Here is a 20,033-nt window from a genome sequence, read left to right on the forward strand (position 1 = left end):
ACCCTGCAGGGTGAGCTAGGGAGAGAGAGACCCTGCAGGGTGAGCTGCAGTGAGACGAAGTTGTCGTGTTACTCAGACATAAGTATTGTGCTATAGGATGTTACTCAGACATCAGCACTGTGATGCTTGCAGTCAGGTAGTCTTGCAAATGAGGTGACTAGTAGGTGCTGGTGCACTCATGCTGGTGCACATGGTCCGTTCACCTGAGGAGGACAGGGTAAGCTTACATCACCCTGCTTATCGGGGCCTTTTCTCTGCTGTACTTGGGGCTGTGGCTGACTTGGATGACAAGCCAGGGGAGAAATGGGACAACTGCTTGGGTGTGGCATCCAATGGTCACTTCCATGTCCATGCAGTGATGCGCACACTCGACCCTGTACCATTTCTGAAAGGTAGTAAAGCATGGACATAATAATATTCTTCCTTAAACAACATGCTAACTGCCTACTTTACTCACTTCCACCATTTGAAAGAGTGGGGCAGAAAGATGTGCGTGACATCATACCAACTGCCTTTCCCAGATCTAGCCCACTCACCTGTGACAATGCTTTTAAAACACAAGCTAATCAATCTAGATCCCCCCGCCCCCCTTCTCATACCAGCTCCTTCCTTCTCTCTAACGAGGCCACTGTCCAGTTTCAGACAGCCCAGTGCTGACTGGCATTCTTCAAACTGGCCATTCCTAACTGCACACCTGCCTGGCGAGCACCCCTTTCTGGAAACAACCATGAAGGCTCTTGCCCACAACTCCTTCCCGCTCCTTCTGCCCCCATGGCATTCTGATTATATGCACTGGATGCATGCCTCTCACAAATTAATGCTATTGGCTTTGGCCCCAGTGTGTACAGTAAGGCTGGGGTGAGTTGAGCGGTCTTTATGAGCTCAGTGACATTAAAGGAGACCAGATTCAGAAGGAAAAAAAAGGCACCTATAAGCCAGGAAGTAGACAAGAAGCTGGTGAGGGCTGGCTTTTACAACTATGGGAAGTCAGTTTCTGTAGTGAAGCCACCCAGCCCCTAGGGTTGTGCTACAGCAGACACGGTAAGCTCCTTTCCTCTTGGGAATCTACTGCTGTGGTAATCCTTCCCCACTCTCTATTTTAAGACAAGCTCTTACTAGGTTGCCCTGCCTGTCTTTGAACTTCACTCTCCTGCCTTTGCCTCCCAAGCAGCTGGATTATGGGCCTATACTACAAAGCCTGCCTATATGTTCTATGTTAAAACAGGCATTCATAAATCCTACCTAGGTGATTAGGGCTTTCTTGCCTTAGTGGGGCTTGCCTTTATAAGACAGTCGATGCCATCCCATTGAACCTGCATTTCTGGTAGATGTTCTGCAGTAACACTGCTCCAAAGACTCTCTGTGGTCACCATGGCTTCTCAGGCTGTGTAAATAACCTCATCCCTCATGCTACCTGAGGAAGGTTTTTAGGTCATGACCCATGTTGGCCCTTTAGTCTTACCCAGGTAGATCATCCATTTCTTCTACAAATGATTTCACAACCTTTATCCTATTAGCCATTAAGGTCCTCTGCCTGCCAGGGGACCCTCCCCAAAGCCATCAAGATGCAGCTCACTTACATCAATTAGATGCTTGACTTCGTGCTTTTTGAGGTCACTTCCGACCTTGGCTGCTAACAGCACACAAGCTCCCGCACAGAGCTTCCGGTTCTGCTTGTTCAGCTTCCCCCTGAGGGCCAGCTTCTCAAAGTAGACAAAGGCCATAGCCACTGTGGGCTCCTCAAAGCCACAGTCCTCCTGGGCAAGCTTCCGCATCTCTCTCTTCAGGCTAGAGAAAGACAGGAAGCAGGGAGTCCTGAGACAGATCAGGGGACCCACAAGAAGACTATGACAGCATCTGGAAAACATTTTCTCTATTTTACTCCCACAGGGGATGTGGGCCAAGATGAATCCATAGTAGATGTGGGAACAAACCATGTAGCTGGGGCTCTGTGGGTCTACTGAGACAGACACAGTGTGGTCCAAGGATTATTGGCAGGCAGGGCTCCAAACATAGGACATGGAAGGACACCACTGGACATAGTTCATGTCTGAGTCCCGAGCAAAATGGGAGGGGGTCCTCAAAGTGAAAAAGGAGACCCACACTTACTTTAGAATTACTTCAGGTGCTCCGTCTAAGCTTGGCAAGCTTACTGATTACACTTGTTAAGTTAGGTGGGCAAAGGGCTGGACCTGAGCCCCACTGGTATCTGTGAGGAAGCTGCCTAGCCAACATAGATGGACACAGCAGGTGCTTAATTTTTCTTATTCTTTGGTTTGGAACATGCCAGAGTCAAACTGTGTTAGGATACACAATAGGGTAAAACCTGCACACATTCCAGGATCTCAGCGGGGCTTAGCACACACTAGTGACGTTGGAGGCATTGTGCGGACCCCACAATACAAGTCTTCTCTAGCTTGGCAGGGTGAGCGGCTGGTAGGTGTGTGTCACCACAAACCCATCCAATCATCTGTCTGGGGGCCTGTGTCTGTGTTTTGGCTGTCTTGGTGGCTGACATGTCTGGGTGGGTGGAGTTCCCATGCCTTAAGGTGCCCGTTCTATGCACTTCTGTTTAGGCTATGTCTCAGAAAGCCAGGACCTGAACGCTGCCCATTCTGGTTGGATTATTTTTTTAGACATGACTCATGTATCCTAAGCTGACCCTCAAATTTCTGCCTCTGTCTCCTAAATGCCAGGACTGTATAACCATGCCTGGGTTGTTTGGTGAGGGAACTTGAACCCAGGGCTCTGTGCATGAAAAGTAAGCACTCTACCACCTGAGCTACACGCCCAGATCCATCCTCTCTGTCTTTTTATAACCTCTGTTTTACTGAGCTGCCAAGATGCAGGCAGATAGCATTTTTCTCAATGAATGAACATCTCCCCAAGAGCTGTGTCAACTAGGGGGTCAGCTTGGCCCGATGCCTGATGCCCTGGGGTCTCCCATGCCATTCAGACACGAGCCAGCCAGCAGCGGAAGAATGTCTAGTGAACGTGACTATATTTCCTTTCCCGAGGAACAAGAAGAACTATAATACACTCTGTGAGCTCAGTGTGTGCCGGAGGGGCCCAGAGGGAAGGCCAGGGTCATGTGCGGCTTCCATACCTCCTGATTTTGCTGAGCGTTAACTTAATGTGAGGAAACTTCTCCTTGAAGGTTTCGTTCATGTCCTTCTTGAGATCTGAGGGTTTCACATAGTCAATCACTGTGGTCTGTAACAGAGGAGGCAACCCCGGGTCAGATGTACTAACAATGTACAAGCTAAGCCCAATTTGCAGCAGGAGACAGAATCCAGAATCTCCCGAAGCAGCCAGTAGACCATCAGGCGAGTGCCTGGGCCCCAGCCTGTTGTCCACAGTGGAAAGGATCCGGAGCACGGGACTGGGATTTGGAGTTCAGGATTTAAATCCATGTCAGCCCACTCAGGAGCCTGGCTGTGAGAGAATCCAGCATCTCAGGTCCTACTGCCCAACTCTTTACAAGTTCCTTGCACATTATAGATGCTCAACAAATTCTAGCTACTGTTTAGTTTTTGCAAAATGTGACGATATATAAAACTTACCATTTTAGGACTCCATTTAGTGTCGCTATGCACATTCACATTACTGTGTAACCGCCACCACCACCACACCCCAAGGAACATCTCCCTGTCTACTCTCGAGTCCTGGCAACCGCCATCTTTTCGTTTATTTTTGAGACAGGGCTCTAGGCAGTCAAGACTGGCCTTGAATTCAGCATTCTTCCTACTGGGATTACATTTGTGAGTACCACACCTAGATACCTTTTAAACATTCATTTAAATGTGTATGTACACATGTATATGATTGCTTTGCCATGTTGCATGTGTGTATGGAGGTTGGATGGGTCAGAACGTAACTCGTGGGAGTTGATTCTGTCATCCTTACCTACCTAGCCATCTCACCAGCATAACTTTGAAGTAGACTAATGTACTTGCTTTTCCGTTACAGGTTTTCTTCAGTGCTAATGCCTCCGGGTTCAGCTGCACTGTAGCTTGAATATGAATTTCCCCTCAGAGGCAGAGGGACATTCCATTATATGTATGTAATGGTGACTATTATTAACAGTCCCTTGTTTAAATTCTGCCCGTCCCTGAAGACAGGTTCCCCTGAGCCCCGGGAGTGCTCTGCTTTTCCCTGCTCAGTGCTCTGCACATGGAACACTGAATTAGTATTTTGTTGGGTCACACATTTAGCCTGAGCTCATTGCAAAAGTGCACATGCCATGGGTCTCTTTTGGATGACAACATAGGTCACCTTTGGCAGATGATTGGCTTTCCATAAGAAGGGGCTGTTACTCCTTGTGATATGAAGTCCCAGGGATGGCCCACTGCCAACAAAACACATCTAACATTTTCCTAGTGACCCTGGCTAACGTTGGTAGGTTTCTCTGAACATTTGGTTTGATGTGATTCTTAATGATTTTTTAGATTTGGTGGTGCTGAGAATTGAACCCAGGGCTTTGGATATGCCTGGCAAGTGCTCTACCACTGGACTGTGCCCCAGCTTAAGAGACTTAGAGTAGGCATACAAACTGCATTTGGTGGCAGCTAAAAGCCACAGATAGCCCAGTTCAAAGTGACCTTAATGCCTTTTTCTTTCTCTAGAACACAAACGCTAACTGTAGCAATATTGATATTGACTCAATTCTGTTAAAGCAGCTCACAATTTTGTGACATCTGGGGAGATGAAAAATCAAATGAATATCCAAGCCTGGATATTCAATTCCAATGAGCATTTGAATTTTCCAACAAGCCCAGATCCTCCCTGCAGTAGCCTTGTAGCTGGCTGGATGTGGGATATCTGAAAGCACACCTAACATTTCTCTCGAAGTTTCTGAATGTGCCCCAACTCATCTTTCAAATGAGGAAACTGAGGCCTAGTGTGGTGGAGAAGATTGTACCATCTTGACAAGCTACAGGAAGGGCCAGCAGTACATACTGTCTTCTAGGCTGTCCTTCCATAATCAGACAAGGAAGAGCTAAGATTAGCTTCCTACTCATGAGGCTGTCACAAAGAGGTGTGGATATAAACAGACAAAGAAGTGGTCAACTTCAGCAAGTCAAAGTCAAAGCAGAAATACTCAACCTCTGGCCTAGGAGCCAGAGACTTGTGCATCAGATTATCCTTGTCAACTAACATTTGTTTCCAACTTACTACATGATGCTGTGTCTTGGGGCTCATCCAGCTAAGTTCCCTGGTGCACAGGTTGCTTCCCTTATGACTAACCTTCCATAAGCATTCTGCTTCCATCTGGGAAGCTTTACTCCATTATAAAGGCCAGGAAACTAGCAGTTATGTTTCCTGACTCCCTTGCAGCTAGGGTAACAAATACATTTCTGGTTGTTCTTATTGGATGCTGTGGTACAAAGAGAGTGACCTTGGAGAAGAGGAGGCACTTCTGTCATTTCTGCTACCAAGAGTGGTTTCGAAGTTACAACTTTGAAGCTTTGGATATCTGTTTTGTAGGTGTAGGACCTAGCAACAGCGGCATGGTCTTCAGCCAGCAGTAGAGGTAGCAGATTCCCAACTATGGTAGTTACCTGAGTAGTGGGAGCTAGCCTGGTTGCTGGTCAGAAGCTAGAATTCAAATCCCACAGGTAAAGCTCCCTAGATGTCTTGGAGATCATTCTTACTCTGTTAGTGCTACCTGTTAAACCTACCGTGTAATACTCCACCACGCCACTTTAAGTGTGGGGGTGGGGGTGGGTGCACACAAGCGCATGTGTGCATGTGTGTACAAGCACATGTGGAGCCCAGCGGATGACCTCGAGTAGCATCCTTAGGAACTTGGTCCACCTCTTTGAGACAGGATCCTTCACTGACCTGGAGCTCACTAATTAGGCTAGGCTAGCCAGCCAAGGAGCTTCAGGGATCCTTACTGTCTCTCTACCTCTTCAGATCTGGGATTAAAAATGTGCTCCCATGGCCAGCCCTTTTCTCAGGTCTTCAGGCTTGCAAGGCAAGCACTTTACCAACAGAACCAGAGCCCCACCTGGAGTGGATGCTGAACTTTGCTGTGAACTGAAACAGAAACGTGTGGACTGCAGTTTACATGTGGCCCCAGCCCATGTTCTCCATGTTCTTGGGTAAGGAGCTTGGGGGTCCTTTCCTGGTAGTGAGAGGAATGGAGTCTGGGTAACTGAGTGTTAATGTGACACCCTCAGCCCAGGCCTTGGTCGATGTTCCAACTAGGTGGACAGCAAAACTCTCAAGTTCACAGGGATGTCACCTGCAGACACAAGTGACATTCTGTACTATTCCTGACCTACTGTGTGTGTTTCCAGCTGCAGACCCATGTCCTTGTGACTGTTCCTGGTACTGAACATAAGGCTTGTCCCCAATTTGGCATTTGGCTTGCTTATCTACTTGAGCTTCACCTGTCTCCTGAGTATCACTATGTAGCCCAGGTTGGCCCTAAACTCACAATCCTCCTGCCTTAGCCTCAAGTGTTACATTCTGGGCATGTACCACCATGCTGCCCACCTTGAGTCTTTCCTAAATTAGAGAATACATTCTGAGGTGTGCGTAGGCTCCTAAGCAAACTGCTCTTTCTGTCAAAGCCTAGAAATAGACTCTGCTCAAACAAGAAGGCCCTGCTCCACTTTCAGGGAGGCAGTAGATACTGCACCTCATTTGCTTGGCAGTCCCTCTGCACAGCCTCAGCATCTCACTGCCAAGTGGTTGGCAGCGTTTTAGAGTAAGCAGCAGAGGAAGCCCAGAAAATGATGCTCCTTACAGGAAGTATGGGATGGGGACAGGCCAGGTGGGACCAGTGGACCAGTATCCAGGAGGGTGGCTGCTCTAGGGACTCTAAAGGCGTCAGTGAAGTTGGACAGCTGTAGGCTGTGACAATCCACATCACTGAGGCAAGGGCCCAGAAACAGTCACTCTAGCCTGTCTCCCTCAGTCTATTCTGGGGTCAGGCAGGCTATATTTGGGGACAGTGAAGTGTCAGGAGAGGATGATAGTAAGTCCTGCTGTGTGAAGCTGGCTGAGAACAGGAAGTGGCCGCTTTGGTTTCCTGGTCTGCTGTAACATGCTCCTACAATCTGGGTAGCTTTCACAACTGCAGACTGTCCTAGAGACTTTGCTGGAATCAGCAGGTTGGTAGGCTGTCCTCATGGAAATAAAATACTTTGTTACTCTGTCTCTAGAAATTTCCTTGCCCCTCCCAAGCTTCTGACACCCAAGACTGAGGGATGTTTTGCTACAGCCTTTGCTGTTTTTTCTGTCCCTTCTACAGATACAATTGCATTAGATTAGGTCTCAACCTTCCTCTCCACTGATGTCACTATCTCATTTACATCTGCAGAGGGCCCATTGCAGATCGAACACATGGTCATAGGAGGTCGCAGCATCTCCTAGGGGGATGTAGTCTTCACCACAGTAAGGGCTTGGACCTAATGGTGCTGCTGTGTGGCCTTGCTGGACTGATTCTACCTGTTCCCCTAGGCAGAGCGCTCGGTTCCTCCAACCCCCAGTGCCTGCCAGCTCAGCCTCCCAAAAGTCATCCTTAACCTTGGTCTGAGGGGGCAGGGCTTTGCAAGCACCTCCTTTCTCTGCTTGGTGTGGTCTTGTGTGTTGTTCTTACTTCTCAGGGAGTCTCAGGCAGAGCTCTGGTTTTACACCCAGCTCAGCCACATAGCATCTGAGTAGCCTGGTGTACACTCTTTTAAGTACTTGGGTCTCAGTTCCTTCCTCTAGCACCACCACCAGACACCTCCTTTCTGTTGATGGACACAGGGCACCTAACCTGGAGGGCCAGTCTTGTATTCTGCTCACTCTGCTGCCTGGGATGTATAATCAGGCCAAGTGGACAGCACCCAGAGTGGCCATCTGCCTTCAGTTCTTCTAGGATGCAGAACAGCCACCCTCTACCCTGGGAGGTGTTGGAGGGATGAAGTCTTCACTGCTTCTGAGCTACACGTGCTGAATACCAAAGTGTGACTAGCCCTGACAACTTGACATTATCTTCCCTTGAGGGAGCTGTATGGTGACCCTTGGTGGCTGGCCATCCCAGCTGCCCAAGAGACTGCTGTTCTTGCAGTGATGGCAGTAAAGCCAGAGTATCAGAGACTCAGTAGTAGGCATGGGATTCCTAGCTCCTGCTAGCCACCCTTTCTGACTTGGGGGAGAATAAATTAAACACCAAGGTGACACTATAAGCTCACCTATCAGTCTAACACACTAGTTATAAAAGCGTGCAGTGCTGGGATTTGCCAGGTGTGTTACTATAAAATCAAAGTGTAATAAAACAGGGTGCAGCTCCTTCCTGGCCTGGAAGCCCCTGAGCATTACCACCTAATTCCAGGGCATAGGACTAGCTTGATAAAAGGCTCCTCTCAGCCTGCAGCTGTGTCCTACAGCAGGGCTGGCCTACAGTTTCTGATCACACATCCAAAGTAAAGCCGCTGGCTGCACTTGTTTGCAGCTTTCTGGCTGTGGGAAGCCAGGAGGGTCAGTTGAGAGGAGGAACTCAGCCAAAAGACAATGTCCAGAGCAATGAGAACCATAAATGACAGGCATGGCAGGAAGGAGAGAGAAAGGGGGGAGAAGGAGGGGGAAGGAGAAAGGGAAATGAGAGAGAAAGAGAAAGAGAGAGAGAGAGAGAGAGAGAGAGAGAGAGAGAGAGAGACAGAGAGAGAGAGACAGAGAGAATATATCACTGAAAAAGACCCTGAAAAGATTTTTTAAAAGTCCACAGCGTGGTTGTTTCGGTGTAAATATCTACTGCATCTGTGGTAGACACTGGGCATACAGCTTTTAGAATTATTCCACCTTGATTCGTGAAGGAGGGGCCTCCAAGGAGCTGACCTTGGGCTCCAGTCAGCTCACAGCACTAGCTGTGATGCTGTGGAGAGAAGGCCCCTTCCAGTGCAGGAGCAGAGGAGGGGGACCGACACGCCTCAGCAAAGACCCTGGAGAACTGGGTGTCTAGAACTAGCAGGGTCTGGTGGATCTCTGGTCTCTCCTCTGAGCACCCTCACATGCAGCTCTGAACAGGAGCAGGTAGGCTGCCCACTCTGCTACTGTCTCTTGGGGCCAGAATTCACCCCTATCCTGGGTGGGAACATCCCAAGGAAGACTGCCTCAGTTTCCCCACCACACCTTAAAAGGAAGGAGTAGTACCAGTGATCTGGGCAGCTCCTTCCAGCCCTGCAAACATCAGCGCTCAGTTCTACTCTGCCTGTACCAGCCTGATAGCCAGCAGCATTCAGTTCAGTGGGGCAGCGGGAAGGCAGACTTTTGCTTGTTCAGGTAATTAAGCAGGTGATGGCTGGAGACTAAATCTGTCTAATCAGCAGCAGATGGGCATTTCAGCTGTCCCCTGCATTTAATCCTCCTTCTGACGACAAGAGTGGAATGGTAAGGAAACTCTGGGGATGGGCTTGTGGCCTAAGCAGCTTGGGGCTGCCTTTGGTGCTTTTCTACCTCTGGAGCACAGGCGCCTTGAAGAAAGTGGTGTCATATGGGGTTGGTGATACTGTGTGTGTGTGGGGGGGGGTATCTCAAGCCTTGGGAGGCAAGAGCACTGTCAGACAATTGATGGACTACAGATGCTTCACATCTTGGATATTCTGCAGTCAGGTGAGCACCTGAGCCACCAATATAATGCTTAATGAAAACAAGCAATTATAATAAAAGTTATATCTCTGGAGGCAGGGGCAGAGTCCAGCCACCAAGCAGGCTGAGTGAATCTTTTTGTGGAGTTCCTACTAGCTGTTGCTCAGCATTTCAGTGTCCTGGAAAACTGAATTCTAAGATATATTTCTACAGCTTACGGGTGATGCAAAGATACTGACCAAAGGACTCGGGTTCTGCTCTTAGGTAAATGGGAAGAGATCAATATTATCAGAGACTCATCCAACAGGTGTTCTGCTGAGACGTGGCTGTCTACAGACGCCATTAAGAGTGTTTGTCAGTTTTCCTTCTCATGGCAAAGCAGGGCGAGAAAAAAGAAAAGGATTCACAGGACCATTCACACAGGGTTGATTGTGTTGACCTTTCTACAGTTATTTCTTACATTCTCTTCTAAATTGCTATCTACACTCTTTAATAGGAGAGGAAAAAGCAAGGTAACAATGAAAACCACCACTGCTGCCAGGTGCTGATGATAAAAGACAAACTCTCTAGTGAACTTATTATACAGAGCAGTGGAACACAGGAAGCCTCGGTTCTGACAGGAGGCTTCCTGTCCTCTGTGGCTGTACATTAGCTAACACCCTACAAGAACCTGCATGCAGCTTTCCCGGTCTGTGGTCACCTCCAATGACGGCTTTGCTGGATGGGCCACAGGCGCAGCTACCCTGTGGTCCTCTTACCTGCCCTCCTCCCCACCCACCCAGGTTTTAAGTTCAGCATCTGACTTGTGCCTTTTCGTGATAGGTAAGTGTAGGAGTGACCTGCTGGGTCAACACTTAAACGACAGATGTAAGAAGGCGCACGGCCACTTCAGTGTCACTTCTACTCTGGGGTGGGGGGGGGGGAGGACTTCCCCTGTAGCACCTCCCATGGAAGGTGGCACGTGGCTCTTTGTCATTTCACCTTGACAGTGAAAGCGCAGACCCATCTACAGCCTGGGTGGGTGATACTGAGGTCACCGTATCCTCCAGGAGAGCTGAACAAACACAGTTCCAGAAATCAGAATAGTGGTAGTCTTACTGAAGAAATTAGATGGATGCCTCACCTGTCAATTTAAAAACCTATGGCCTATAGGAAAGGGTGGAATAGAAGGTGGGGCATCCAGAAGACAGAAAGAGTTCTATGACAGAGATTCACCCAGGAAGATGTGGCTAGAATTAATCCAATCTAGACTAGATTAGACTATCGCAGTTGAAGCAGGCACGGGGACCTAGAAAAAGAAAAACTACACCTCTATTGGGATCAAAGGTCAGTGACAGAATTCATGAGGCTGCTCACTTAAAATGGCTGTAATGGAGCCTGAAATTCGTAGCACACCCATAACGCTGGACAACAGTCTCAAGGTCTCAGGTGTGGGTCCTCTACCATGATGGTCCATCCTTGACTGTGGCTTCAGGAGACAAAGTAAGGCAGCAGGATCCACAGGCCAAACAGACCCATGAGCCAGTATAAGTGGGAGCAGGAAGTGCAGGGGCCAGCAGACAGTAGAGCCCAGCCTCACAGACCAGGCACTATCCAATGGGATGGCTGTCCCTGTGAGCAGAGCCTCCCAATGCTCCCTGTGAGCCTCAGGCTCCTAGTGAGGGCTGCTGAGGTTTAGTCAGTTGCTGTGTATTGTAAGGCTAACAACTGGCCCTGGCTGCCTCAGGAGGAGGAGGTCCTCCGTCCACCAGGTGATGCTTTGTGACCTTGCTCCTTAATTTTAAATTATTGGTTGAATAAAGATGCCTACAGCCTGTAGCTGGGCAGAAGAAAGGTAGGCAGGTTTTTCAGATCCAAGGCTTGGGATCTGAGGCAGAGACCATGAGGAGGAGAGAAGAGAGAGGTGAAGAGAAAGCACACCATGGGGTAGGTGAATCATGAGAACATGGCCATGAGGGTTGGCCAGTTGGAGTAGGAGCTGCCCAGTCAGAACATGGCAAGTGATGTCTCAGGTTACTGACAGAGAAGCAGACAAAATGGCATAGAGGGTTGATATCTGCCCAGCTCTGGAGCTTTTAAGGCTAATTATAAATATAAAGGTGGAGTGGAAACCCCCAGTTAATTTCTATCACAACATTTCGGCACCCAACATGAGGTGCCATTTATAGAAGTTTGGTCCTGGTTCTTCCTCCCAGTTCCATGCTCCCAGAAATAAGACTCAAACTCAAAATATATTTACAAATCCCTTGGCTTTTCTCTGACTAGATCATAACATATTATAACCCATTTACTCTAATCTACATTTCTACACTCTGCCACATGTGGCTGGTTACCTGTGCTCATCTTCCTGGTGAATGTCCCAGAATTCTCTCTGCCTCCCGGATGTCCCACCTTCTATTCTACCCTTTCCTATAGGCCATAAGTTCTTTTAATTGACATGTGAGGCATCCATAGAACACACAAGATATTCTCTCTACATAGGGCCCTTCTGCAACCTGCTCAAATAACTCCAACTCTTAGTGATCCTCTTGGGAGCCACTGGCTTATTACAGACCCAGGGTCATCACTCTACGGTCTCACCCCACTTCCTGCACACACATGGGAACCTACCTCTGACCCTCCTTGTCAACTCCTGTCACATTTTCAGGACATTTATACCCTCGTCATGACTGTAGTCTTTTGTCTGCTTGCTGCTAGACTGTCCCACTCATTCTAATGAGGCCAACGAGAATGGGGACCGTGACTGGTTAGTTCTCAGATGAATGAGGAAGCAACCAGCCCAGCACATAGTAGGGTGGCTGTTACATTTGCTGAATGAGAAAATTCTAGTGAACTCAATAAAATGTCCTAGGTGCAAAGTCCAATGAGCTACCTGGGTCCATTTTGGGAAGCTATGGGCACTACCAAGCCAGACAGCCACTACCAGGGACTACTTACCATGTATGAAGGGAAGGTCAGAACTCGCTTGTGCTTGCCACAAGGCCACTGCGGGTCATCCAGGAGGTTTGGGTCATAGTCCATAAAGTCTCCCAGGTCACTTCCTGAATATCACAAGCAAATGGTAGTTAGGGGCCCTGCACTTGAGGCTGAGGCTGCCAGGAGAATGCTAGGACACCATTAATGCCAAGGTGGCTTCAGAGACGCTTGTCACAGTCACCCTAATGGCTCTGACTTTTAAGGGTCATCTCTGGATGGCCATGAGACCCACGCACCTACAAAAGATTGGCAGGTTCTTACCACTCTGATTTTTTTTTTAAATGTTAGCAAATTATGTATCCATTTCTCTGACCTGGAAGAACACAAAAATTCACACATGTGACCTGTTGGAACCATGTAGGTCACAGAATGCAGCCAGCCCTGCTCCAGCCTGTTCTCTATGGTTGCAGAGAAGTCATTCAGCGCCATGACCTGGGAAAATGCCAGATGGGCTATTGCCCTGAATCATATTCCAAACATGGCAGCCTCAGTGAACATGGGTGCAGTGACTTTTACAGGTGGTGGGAACACTGGGATAGGGGTGGAATTCCGTGTGTGCGTGTATGTGTGTGTGTATGTAGGTATACATGTGTGTGTATATGTAGACCAGAGGGTGATGTCAGATGTCATTCTCAATCACTTTTGTACTATATCTTTTGAGACAGGGTCTTTCATTAAAACTGGACTTCACCAATACTGCCAGACTTGTGGCCAGCAAAACTCAGCAGTCTGCCTGTCTGGTTCCCTAGTATTAGAATTACACACTCAGAGCGTATTCCTACCCTTTACATGGATGCTAGGGATGTGAGCTCAGGCCCTCACAGTTTTATGGTAAGCTCTTTGCCAGCCGTTTCCCTGGTCCTCGCCAGGAATTTCTCTGGAAGAGTTTGTATCCTTGTACCTAAGTGTGGACGAAGGTGAAGGACAAGGAAATGCTCACCCTACACTTCTGGACCCAGTGATATGGAAAGATGCAGAAGGCAGATGCAGCAACAGAACACAAGTGAACAGAGCTGAAAGGCTGAGAGACTGCATCAGCTTTGGCTTTTCAACAAAAGTTTGCCCTGGGGCTGGTAACTGAGCAACCAATTAGAGAAGTCATCTCTGGTGTGTGTGTGTGTGTGTGTGTGTGTGTGTGTGTGTGTGTGTGGTGTGTGTGTGTGTATGTATGTGTCCTGAGATAGGCCCCCAACCTCACCTGCAGTTTCTAATTGACACAACTGGAGACCCCATCTGTCCAGTAAGGCGAGGCACTCCCTACCCACAACCACCAAACCCCTCTGAGCTGCGGTTACCTGCGTCAAGGCTCCCCTGGGTGCTGCCAGCCCGGCCCATGGAGAGGCTTCGGTGGCTCAGGCTCCGAAACTGGGAGAAGGAGGAGGTGGAGTCTATGGTATTTCTTCGGGTTCCAAAGGCATTTGTGGGTAATAGAAACTGGGTATAAGACACTGTCTGAAAGGGAGAAACACACGGAGCAGTGGTTATGCCCCGGGCAGGCTGGGTTTGCATTCTGAACAAGCCCCGTTGCTACTCTAAGATTAGGTTTGCTTTTTGAAAAAAAAAAACAAACCATGCAATTCTAGGAGTCTAATGGCATTGGAAAATGCAGCTTGTTTGGTGTCCACTTGTGTCAAATGTGTGCTGCATTCCTAGCCATCCCTCACCTGAGCAGACTCCAGACTGCATGCTGTTACTGATCCCATCTGTTTTAACTATTCCTGGTAGATGGCAAAATGTTCATGTGACAGGCGACAAGTGTGCTGACGTGCTGAGTTATGCATGAGGTTTATGATGTATGTCATCTCATAATCCAAAAGAGGAATTCAGGAACACACGGGGCCTCAGGAATCTCTGATAAGGGCTGAAGGCTCCTCTCAGGATTCCCCACAGGTACTGATCACGACTCAACTCTACCCCAGAATTCCTCATTCCAGGGTAAGCACTCACCCTTTAGGATGAAGATGGGCGGGCACATTTCTCTTCACTTGCCCCAGGGAGCACCTTGTATGCACCCCACATGCAGCTTGAACTAAGGATCATGTCATGACAGATGCCCTTGGGGTAAGGAACTCACATGCTATTCTGGGACAGTTTCCCCACAGAAGCACAGGCTTTTGGGGGTTTATGAAACCTCCCTATACCCAGTACCAGAAAGTCCAGTTCATCTTTAAAAGGTTGCTCCTTGGGCTTCAACTTAGCAGCTCACTGTATTGTGGATACAGGAGGACTGTGAATGTTTAGTGGTCACTGTGTGGAGACGAGGACCCCTGGAATTCTTGGGATCATGAGAAGCCAAAAAGTTTACTGAGCCTTCTAGTTCATAGACAAAACATCACTTGACCCTGAAATGTGCGTTCCTGAGTGTGTGAGTATTGCCCAAACAGCTGTAGACAGTGTTAGCAAAGAAATGCACATACCTTCGGACCTCACACCATGTTTCTACCAAGTTACTGGCTCAGCAGGATTCTGTCGACATACTGGCAGAGCTGTGTGACATGGCACAGTGCACCTGGGAGTCTGCCCCAACTTGCCCCAGCCTCAAAAGTAGGTCTTATGGTCTAGCTCTCTGACTTTGCACTCTGGGCCTTGAGGTATCTGCAGTCTCAGAACTTGGAAACCTCACCTTCCCATCAGCACCCAGTTCCACACCTTCAAGGCCGATGATCTCCTTCAGGCTCATGGTCCCTGCTGACTGTCTCCCTCCATCCAACTTCAAGTCCCTGGAAAGGATGAGCCAAGAGAAAACACTTCTGTGTATTTCTCAAAGAATGACAGTTACTGCATGAGATGGCACAGTCATCTGATAAAATAACCCATGGGGTGGGGTGACCATTGCCTCTCCTTGGGAGTTGTTGGAAGTATTCCAGGGAGCCCCTCTTTCCCTCTCCCTCCCCCCCCCCATCTCTCTCCCTCACTTTCCTGTAAGTGAAATCCAAACAAACAGGAAAGCAAGGAGAAGGGCTTAGAAGCCCTTGGTTACCATTATCGTCAGCATGGCCTCTGTGTTTTTAGACACAGCTGGGGGTGGGGGGGTGTTTACCCATTTCCTGAGTAGGGACAGTAGGTCTCTTGGGAGCTAGTTGCTAAGATCACCTCTCCTTGCTACTCTTCTGTATCAGCTAGGACAGATCAGTGTCTTCAGCAGCTGCCAGGTGCTTGCTAGTAATTAAAGATCAACACTGCAGTAGGGACACCTTGACATTGTGGCTCTCTCATCAAAGGGATCCCCAGGAATAACAATAAGCATTTTGACAGCCTGGCACAGCTTCTAACACCTTTTGCCACTATTCTTTTGGTTCTTTAGAACAGTATCATAGGTAGAAATTACCATTAGCCCATTTTACAGAGGAGGAAATTGAGGCTTGTCAAGGCCACCAAGACAGTAGGTTGTGGGGAGTGTTTTTATATTTAATGCTCTTCCTAACACATGGAACAACCATGTAGAAACAAGATGGGCACCCTGTGACTATCCAGGTATAACTGTGTCAATGTCTGAGCGTTCCTTTCAGAGTCACCTAGTGCTATTCTGACTACCTACTACAGTTTGGCTCCTATGTCCAGGCACTGTGTTAGGGAGTACGGGATAAAACAGGGCATTTGGGGCTCTATATTGCAGCCATGTTTGGGTACTGCCTTCCAGATTCTTTCTCTAATACACAGTGCTTGCTAGTGAACACCGCTTTAGCCGGACAGCATGCCCATCATGGGACCTGCCTGGAGCCTCCATACTAGAGACCGAGAACTTCAGCAAGAGAAAGTAATATGGAAAGGTCAAAGGTAACCCAGGAAAGAGAGACAAAGGGTTGGAGAGTGATAAGTGGGGGAGGGGGGCAGGAAAGAACACCACTGTCAACACAGGAAAAACAAGTATCTCCAGCTCAGTTGAGCCCTGCTTTGATTTATGGGCAGGCCAAGGATGCACTGGCTCCTGTGAAGGCAGAGTCTGATTTGGGGCAGTCCTCAAAATCAACAGACAGACAGACCTTCTGCTCCCAGCAACACTACAGTTTTGGAGCCATTTTCTTGAGAGGACATGGTTCACCACGCTCAAAACGACACCAAAGTCACATAGGACAAAAGTGAACAATTCTCAGAACTCTCAGCTTGCAGGGTCTCCCCCTCTTCCCTCCCTCCTCCCTTTCTCCCTCCCTCCTTCCAGTGAATGTTATAAATCAGTACTTCCTGAGGATATTCCCTATGTAATTTCCAATGACAAACTTACATCCCATGTTTGGGAGCATAACACAGCAAGACCCAAAATTGTACAGAAGAGGCACAAGCCATCCAAGTGATATTAGAACATTCAGATGTTCTAAGTAAGCAAGGGAACTACTTTAGTACATATTTAAGTTTTTCTATGATGTCCCCTCAAGGGCTGGGCTCTCCAGGATTACATATGTGGCTTCCAAAGATGCTGTGCCAACTTTGAATCTGCTCCTGGGAAGACGCAGCACACTAGAGAGAGAAAGCAGGACATACAGAGTCCATTAAGTCCCCTGAAACTAGCCAATTCCCAACACCTCCCCCCTATTCTGACAGTTATACCAGCTACCTATAGTGGTTCTCCAAAGATTCAGTAATCAAAGATGGTGGCCAGTACACCATGGCACTAACACACTCTCACTCTCACTCTCTCTCTCTCTCTCTCTCTCTCTCTTTCTCTCTCTCTCTCTCTCTCTCTCTCTCTCTCTCTCTCTCTCTCTCTCTCTCTGTGTGTGTGTGTGTGTGTGTGTGTGTGTGTGTGTGTGTGTAGGGAGCAGACATGTATACCTAGTGAAAACTTGAAGGCTGACATTAATATAAAGGCAGGATCATCTTCTGGGGTCAGGAAGACTTGGGGAATGATAGACATTAAAGCCAGCCTGTATCTGAAGAGCCTGGGGGAGGAGGGTTTTATCGCCTGTTACATTTGCACAATATCTAATAGGTAAAGCAACTGAAGCATTTTCTGAGTAGTCAGCTGTCACATGGTGCTGCATGGTTCCCATGAAATCCCTTTCAGCTGTAGCTCAGACTCACTGAATCCTCAGGACAGCCTGGCTCCAGTCAGTTGGTAGATATGCACGACACAGCTGACAGAACCAAGCCAGCCATGTCTCTTCCAACACTCCTTCCTGGTGCTTCCCACGGGGAAATGAAGTTATAACATACAGGATTCTCCCTGAGTCAAGCCACCATCCCTATGCAGAAATTAGAGATTCATGGACCCAGGCAATTGTCCAAGTGCCCAGGGACACTTGGGTCCATAAGAAAGAGATGAAGGTCAGGCTAGATTCAACCTTGCCTCCGTGGATACCTATGCCAATTCATGTGACTTGCTAGTGTCATATTTCCCCCTGGCTTCCCATTATGTCATTGACCTTCTAATATAATATTTACTGTGCCTTGGCCAGGCCAAGCTGGATAAGTAATGACATAAAGACAAACCTTCAACTGCCTTGGGTTGTATAGGGTTCAGGATGGGCCATGTCATCCAGTAGAACTCCCCCTCCATCTGCACTGTCCCACACAGTGGTTACTGGTCACTTGTGACAACTGAGCACTTGAAATATGATTTGGCTAAGAAAGCTAAGTTTCCAGTTGTATGAATTGTGTGTGTGTGGTGTGTGTGTGTGTGACAATATAGCCTGTGCTAGCCCATGGCCCTTCTGATTCAGCCTCCTAGAGTGTTGAGGTTATGGGTATGTACCATTGTGCCCATATTAATTGTATGAAATTTTAATCAACTTAATATAAATAGCCACTTAATGTAACTGGCTAATGGCTACCATATTGGGCTAAATCTTAGTGCTTCAATTCATTGGTAATTTCCATGACAAAACCATACTGTCACATACAATGTGTTTAACAATGTGGCTCTGGTCTCCCCTATTGAGGGTAATATTTAAAACGGCATGGCCCAATCTGGCTTGTTCTTACGGGGCTGCCATGTTCCCAACTAGACAAGGCCTGAGGCCAAGAACGGCGACATGCTTCTCACCGACGTTCAGCTCTGACCTCAGCTCAGGCCGGCCAGAAGCACCGGCCCTGGCACCCACAATCTCCCACGCTGTCTCCACAAAGCTTGGCTGAGCCCAGATAATACCCGCCATCCTGAGGTACCCTGTAGAGTGAAGACTCTTAATACTTAACGGCTATCCAATTGCTACATATATTTGGTAATGCTCAATTAACAAGATGCCCACACAATTAGCGTTGTTACCCAAAACCTAACCTTAGACTGCTAGAGACACATGCACATCCTCAGCCATCTTCTCCTCCTCCCTGTTCCTCCCTTCCTAGCTCCTCCTCTTCCTTCTCCTCTTCCCACATTAGCTCCTCCCCAGTCACTGTGCTTATTGCAAATAATGTAGTAGCAGCAGGAAGCCATCCTGCAACACTCTCCCATTTTCTTCCCCAAAGAAATATGGCCATTTGTTGTCTGTAGCCTCAAATGTTTATCTTTCAGGCCATTGCTCATGGAGGAAACTGTGCCAGAATCCTAGAGGAAGGAGGGGCAATGAGCACACCGGAGGGACCCTCAGTGGGGGATGATAACCATAGCCCCCACCCCCTGCTTGGCACTGGATCGATACTCCTTGACCAAGTGCTCCCAGCTGTAAGCAAACCCCATCCCCCTACATGTGAACAGGGCATGGGTGGTCTTTTGGCCTGGTGGAGTCAAGAGCATGGGGGTAACAGGTTATTAGCAGTGTCAGGGCACACCTGTGAGCAGTGACCAGTGTGTGGCCTCCAGGTCCCAGGCATTAAAGGGTTCCCTAGACCAGGTTCTTAACCTTTGAAATGCTGTGACCTTTTAATATATAGTTCCTCATGTTGTGGTGACCACTGACCATAAAATGATTTTGTTGCTACTTCGTAAGTTTTGATTTTTAATGTAAATAAGTGATATGCAGTATATTTGATATGTGACCCAAAAGGTTGAGAAATGCTGCTCTAGGTCTTTCTTCATATAGTCTTGGAGACTAGAAAGGATATTGAGAAATCTTGGGTTTTACAACAGCCTGGTGTGGGAATGGCAAGAGGGAGGATAATGGGTTGAAAGGACCCGAGAATCTTCTCAGCTATAGCTGGTGGATGGGATCCAACATGCCAGCCACTTAGAACATGAGTGACTTTGTAATTGCTGGGATATAAGTTTCTGAACATTCTTTCAAGTTGTCATTGCGACTGGACCTGGTTCTTGGTGGGTGCAAGTTAACAGTGCATGCATATAGATATATGCATATACACATATGTGCCTCGGTAGCCACATCAAAGAAAACAAAGCCCATTTAAGACATTTTGAATGAACAGGAACTTTTTTTCTTTAAGATCTGATCTCCTGTAGCCCAAGCTGGCCTTAAATTCATTATCAGCAGAAGCTGATCTTGAACTTCTGGTCCTTCTGTTTCTATCTCCCAAGTGCTGGGAATATGGGTGTGCACCACCATGCCCAATTTACATGGTACTGGGGATTGAACCCAGGGCTT

The 20,033-nt window shown here is 48.0% G+C and overlaps 1 protein-coding gene across 3 annotated transcripts in view; it reads right to left on the minus strand.

The window, feature by feature from the left end:
• The window catches only part of Cables1 (Cdk5 and Abl enzyme substrate 1), a 126,968-nt gene that overhangs the window by 2,891 nt on the left and 104,044 nt on the right, over positions 1-20,033 (minus strand). For all 3 annotated transcript variants that reach the window (XM_028759488.1, XM_028759487.1, XM_028759486.1), the window contains 5 exons: positions 15,185-15,281; positions 13,857-14,013; positions 12,523-12,626; positions 3,107-3,213; positions 1,581-1,788 (listed from right to left, as the gene is read on the minus strand). In XM_028759488.1, coding sequence (XP_028615321.1) covers positions 1,581-1,788; positions 3,107-3,213; positions 12,523-12,626; positions 13,857-14,013; positions 15,185-15,281 — 673 coding nt within the window. The remainder of the gene's footprint in view (positions 1-1,580; positions 1,789-3,106; positions 3,214-12,522; positions 12,627-13,856; positions 14,014-15,184; positions 15,282-20,033) is intronic.

Source organism: Grammomys surdaster, unplaced genomic scaffold (assembly GCF_004785775.1).
Source record: "Grammomys surdaster isolate TR1022 unplaced genomic scaffold, NIH_TR_1.0 126298, whole genome shotgun sequence".
Lineage (NCBI taxonomy): Eukaryota > Metazoa > Chordata > Mammalia > Rodentia > Muridae > Grammomys > Grammomys surdaster.